The 5,468-nt window shown below is 41.1% G+C and overlaps 2 protein-coding genes across 3 annotated transcripts in view; both read right to left on the bottom strand.

Moving 5' to 3' along the window:
- The window catches only part of LOC126391221 (uncharacterized), a 248,074-nt gene that overhangs the window by 10,615 nt on the left and 231,991 nt on the right, over positions 1-5,468 (bottom strand). The gene's annotated exons all lie outside the window — the stretch shown is intronic.
- LOC126391232 (calcium homeostasis modulator protein 5-like) overlaps positions 14-5,468 on the bottom strand; it is a 42,444-nt gene continuing 36,989 nt past the window's right edge. For both annotated transcript variants that reach the window (XM_050045855.1, XM_050045854.1), the window contains one exon: positions 14-3,208. In XM_050045855.1, coding sequence (XP_049901812.1) covers positions 2,819-3,208 — 390 coding nt within the window. In that variant the 3' untranslated portion in view covers positions 14-2,818. The remainder of the gene's footprint in view (positions 3,209-5,468) is intronic.

The raw sequence follows: 5,468 nt of genomic DNA, 5'->3' as shown, positions 1-5,468 counted from the left end.
GCCTGGCTGTCCGAGATGTTTATGCCGCATGTCTTGCACTGTGCTGTTTGTCTTTTGCCGTAATAATGGTAATTCTGAAAGCCGAAGACGTTGACTCTCGGTACCCCTCCCGCTGACATGTTGATGCCTATCTGATATAAGAGGGCGTGTTTCTCCAATAAACACGTAAGGTACGTAGAGAGGGCATGACTGATTGACAGGGTAGTAATCCAATCATGACAACACCATTCTCAGCCTGCGCTCCTACCAGGTAATCAAATTATTTTTAATTTTTTTTAAATTATTTTAAATTAATTTATTAATTTTATATTCAAACCGAAAACATGATGTGAATAACACGCCAGTCATTCAAGTCATCGTGTCTCAAGTCAAGTCAAGTCCCGAGTCTTTAACTTCCAAGTCCGAGTCAAGTCTCAAGTCTTTTATTTTTTGTCAAGTCACAAGTCTTCAAAACAGCGACTCGAGTCGACTCGAGTCCAAGTCACAGTGACTCGAGTCCCCATCTCTGAATGATACCATACGCCCCGTTCCTCTGTCTTGTTGTGTACCACTGCCACATTTTCCTCACTGCTTCTTGGTCAAACAACTCTCTAGACTTTTGGCGAATGCAAAAAATCACAGAAAATCTAAACTGTACCAAAAACATGTTTCAGAGTCAGTGTGGCTGACACAATGTGAAATTGTACTTATTTTTTAACTGTGCAACAATTTTGGATGAAAAATACAAACTTGGTGTACAGTGGCCTTTAGTGTCAGAGTTGATTTATCTGTCCCCTATAAAACAACAGTCTGTTGTAATGGGGTAGAACCACCACTGTCCTAATGGCTGCTAGAACCCCCAAATTCTCAGAAATAATAGCAAGGATTATGACCTTAGTGTATTCAGTCATAGCTACGGGCCTGACTGCATGAAATGACTGTAAAGTAGTTAAAGTTAAACTATACAGGATCCCTCTCAATCAATACACTCTCAGTGTGTGGACATTTTCAGTTTAGTACCTTTGGAATCGAAGGTAACTATTCAGACATGGTACCTAGACCCTCGGTTAGTTTAGTGTTTCCACCGCAAACAGTACTCTTAAATGTGGGTGGGGTTGTTGTCACTCACTGCTCCGTCCAGCACTTGCTGTATTTCCTTATCACTGGTGACTATCACATAACTAAATTCAAACTGGCCGAATGAATTGGTTAAAACTGAGTTTTGGGTCTCTCTGAGGCCCCTCTCACCCCTAAAGGCACAAAACTGTTTAGTCTTTAGCCCATGTACTACAACTGGAACCCAGCTAGAGCCAAACGAGTTTATGCTGCTGGGGCACTAAAATACACTGTCATGTCTTTTCCCAAGAAAGGGAAATCGGAGTTCCAAAAAATAAAATAAAATAAAATAAATTAAGAAAGAAACCTGATTTTGTCAAAAAAAAAAAAAAAAAAAAAATATATATGTATATATATATATATATATATATATATATAAATTCAAAAGGTGCATGAGAGAGACATGAATCAAGAGAGGAATCTGGTGCTGCACCCCTGTTCCTGGGCACAAAAGCAGGGATGGTGTAGGCTTTATAAAAAGGTAGTGACCAGATACGAGACTGTAAGGAGCATGCATCCACAAGAAAGCTATGAAAATCATGGACACAACGCTGGAAAAAAAGCAAATATAGTGAGGCAAAATGGCAAGTGGACAAAGGTCATTCCAAAATGAGAGTGAATCTGGGGTTGACTTTCACTTTAAGCCTGTTTACAAACACAACATGAACCAACAAGTTACTTTGCAAATCCAAAGTGAGTCAAAATTTGTTAGTACTAGGGGGGCTTAAATGCATACAGTGTTACAGAGGCAGTGAGAAGTAGTGTGTAAAAAAAGTAGTGGTTATGCCCTGAATTATTTCACGTGCTTACAGGTTGTACCATTGCAGCTTGCAAATAGTCACATTCTTCGGAGTAAAACAAAGTGAAAGGGCAGCTTTGTCAGTGAAGAGGCAGCCTAGGACAGCTTCTCCCAAGTCATGCTTGCATATACTATAGACTAAGAGTTACATACCAAGAGTGATGAGTATCTAATAGTCTCACCACAGTATGGAGGCAGTTGTACAAAACACCTTAAGTCAAGATATTCCTTTCCTAGTTAAGGTTTCCTGAAATTAAATTGGTTGCACAAAACACCCTTAAGTCTTCTCATTAAGGTTTCCTTAAAATGTTCACTCAAGTGTTTATGGTTTCCCCTTGTCTTGGTCTTATACTTAAGGAATCCCTTGACCCCTGGAAAAAAAAAACCCCAAAGAAACAAAAAACTTAAGGTACCTCTGACTCTATCTTAACTGCTACTTACTAAGTTTATGGTGATGAACCATATTGATTTTAAACTATAGAGTTAATTGTCACTGCAATTTCATCCTACAATTGTTTTCTGTTTTCTGGTATTTGGGGATCAAATTTACTTTGTAGTATGTGTTTTCTAGGTTTGTATTTCTCCGGAACTACAATCTGTTCCTCCTCTGACCAGTATGGTTTTCTTCTCTTCTTTTCTTCTGCCATTTTTTCACTATCTTACTATAAGCCAACTTTGTGAGACAATAACATGCATCATGAGTGAAACAGGCATCCAAGCAAACAAACAATCTCCATGGAGACTTTTACTGCTGTAAAATCTCGTTCAATGCAGTAAATGAGTTAACGTTTCCTTAACTGAGAAAACATTTCAAGGAATTCGATGCAACTGTGTAAGTCCCTCAGCTAAGGAGAAATTAAGCCTTAAGTGTCACACTTCAGGAGAAAAATTAAGTTGTTTTGTGCAAGCGATCCCTGGTCTTTCTTAATGCATTTCTATTCCATGCTCAAAGCTCAATACAGGTCTCTTCTCTGGTGTGAAGTCCCTGTTTGCCTTCTCCACGTAGCGCTGCAGGGTGCTGTAATACTCCTCACTCCTGGAAAAGGTGTAGTATGCAGAGATCTCCTCCCATGCCTTGTGGTTGGGGAAAGGGAATGGATCAGGGTCTTTGTTCTCAAAGAAACTCTGCAGGTTTCTCTCGGCCAGTTTGGTGGCGTATTCCACAGCAAAAGTATCAAAACGCTCCTTCTCTTTATCCACGTAGCGTTTCCAAAATGTCAGCTGCAGGTAGCTGACTTTGGAGCGACAGTTTGTGAAGCAGGTACCTAGGAGGGCTCCAATGGCAGTGATGATAATAATACACCAGCCCACGATCTGCAGACATACAAGATTGATATGTACTGATGAACACTTAACACTTTAAAGGTCATACATACATGTTTTTTATTATCATCATTATTATTATTATTATTATTATTATTATTATTATTTATTAGGACCTGAGCACCAACCAGTGCTCGACGGGTAACCTGGAGTCTATCACAGCTGACAATAGGGCGAGAGGCAGGGTACACCCTGGCCAGGTTGCCAGACTATCGCAGGGCTGACACATAGAGACAGACAACCATTCACACTCACATTCACACCTATGGCCAATTTAGAGTCACCAATTAATGCAAACTACGCACAGAAGGGCCCCAGCAGCAGTCGGGGGATTGGAACCCTCCCAGTCTACTGTAACATACTAAGACTTATGCCTAGTTCACATTACACGATTTTCACCCTGATTTTGAATCACGGAGACTATCGTAATCTTTTGAGTGATCATACCTGGCGACGTGTGTTTCTGTCAGCGGGAGTCTCGCCAACTGCGTTACGACCTGTGTGCACACCACAAGATTTCTCCACCGAGCCCTCGCTGACAGAGCCCCAGATAACGCGGTGACGTCACCAAACTTGGAGTGTTGAATCAGACCTGCCTCCAGGGCCAGGGTCCAAACACAACACACTCCCCGTGATCCTGTGGACGCTGTCATTGTTGTTGTTGCTTACCGACTTGTCAGTGTTGCCAGATCTTGGGAGAGAAACAAGCAACCAGGGCTATGGAAACAAGCCCAAAAGAATCGACTATCATGCGTTTAAATAACTTATTAGATGGATTTATATAGAGAAAGGTGACGTTTAGAGAGCAAGCCAAAATAAGCAACTCCACTTTAGAAACAAGCCCAAAGTCGCGGCTAAAAGGCGGACCTGGCAAGTGGCAACCCTGTGGCTTGTCCTCTTCACATTTCTTCCGTCCTCCTGCGTGCTGACGTGGGACCTATCCCGCCTCTCATTGGCTGATGCTCTTTGTCAGTCGTGTCACACTTCTCCTGTTTTCTAGTATGCCAGATATCCAGTCCCAGTCACAGTCGAGGGAGCGACTTGCTCGTAGGCTTGTTCACACTTGAGGACTTGTCGTGGCAGACTATCTGCCAACTCACCTCCGACCCAAGGTGGCTCTCAAGATCATCTGCGACGTCAAAATTGCAGTGAAAATCGTGTAACCTGAACTAGGCTTTAGGCCATACCCTAAACCAAACAGGAAGTCAGCAATTCATGCCATTTTAGTGCTTTTGGCCATTTACAGGGGTCATACTTTAACAAATTCCTCATACAGATTTGACCTGATTGACTTTGGTGTGTGCTATCTAAAGATCCAAGACCTTTAAGACGAATTTTTTTTAAAGCTTAAGTTTTTTGTCAAATGGTGTGGCTGTGGTGGGGCATCAAATTTCCCCACAAAACAGGAAGTTGTTTGTAACTCCACTGTACATGGTCCAATCTGCCCCAAACTTTACAGGTTTGATTGGAGTTGTGAACTGAATACATCTACATGCCAATATTTAATTATAGTTAAAGCTCCACGACTGGTACCAGGAAATTACATGCTTTACAATGTAGTCCTTGCAAGTTGAACAGATCCACCTAAAATTTGTTTTGAAAAGCCTCAAGACCTTGATGATGCTTTCTTGTGAAAATTGTGAGTTTTCACTGAAAAGTGTTGCTGTGGCGTGGCAGCCATTTTGCACATTTCATCATAAAACAGGAAGTTGCTATAATTTGAGTATAGCTACACTGTCCAACTGCCCCAAAATGCGTTATGCTTGATAAGAGTCCCAGCCTCATGACATCTACATGCCAATGCTGAGTTATAGTCACTGCGAACCTACTGACTGAAATCACATGCTTTTTCTTGAATGTACACCTCCTAATGGGTTGACTACATCTCGCTCAAACATGGTAAGAAAAGCCGTCAAACCTTGATGCTTCGTTGTTAATATTGTGTCTTCATTGAACACTGTTGCCACGGTGACACATTATTTGCCATGAAACAGGAAGTTGTTTAACTTGTGTGTAGCCTACATTATCCAATCCATTTCCAATTTCAAGTCTCATAAGCGTCCAGCCCTGAGGACAATAAATGCCAATTAGGTGTCTATGGAGATAGATTTGTTTCATAATTATGTGTGTGAACCGATCAACAATCTGTGTGTAAATGTGTAATGTGTAAATATAAAACACCTTCCACAAAGACAAAAGAAGATTTGTAAACTCACAAAAATATTGTGCAAGTATAAAACGGATCTGCAAA

Source organism: Epinephelus moara, chromosome 6 (genome assembly GCF_006386435.1).
Source record: "Epinephelus moara isolate mb chromosome 6, YSFRI_EMoa_1.0, whole genome shotgun sequence".
NCBI lineage: Eukaryota > Metazoa > Chordata > Actinopteri > Perciformes > Serranidae > Epinephelus > Epinephelus moara.
The sequence above is the reverse complement of the archived record's forward strand: the minus strand, read 5'-3'. Positions and strand labels throughout refer to the sequence as shown.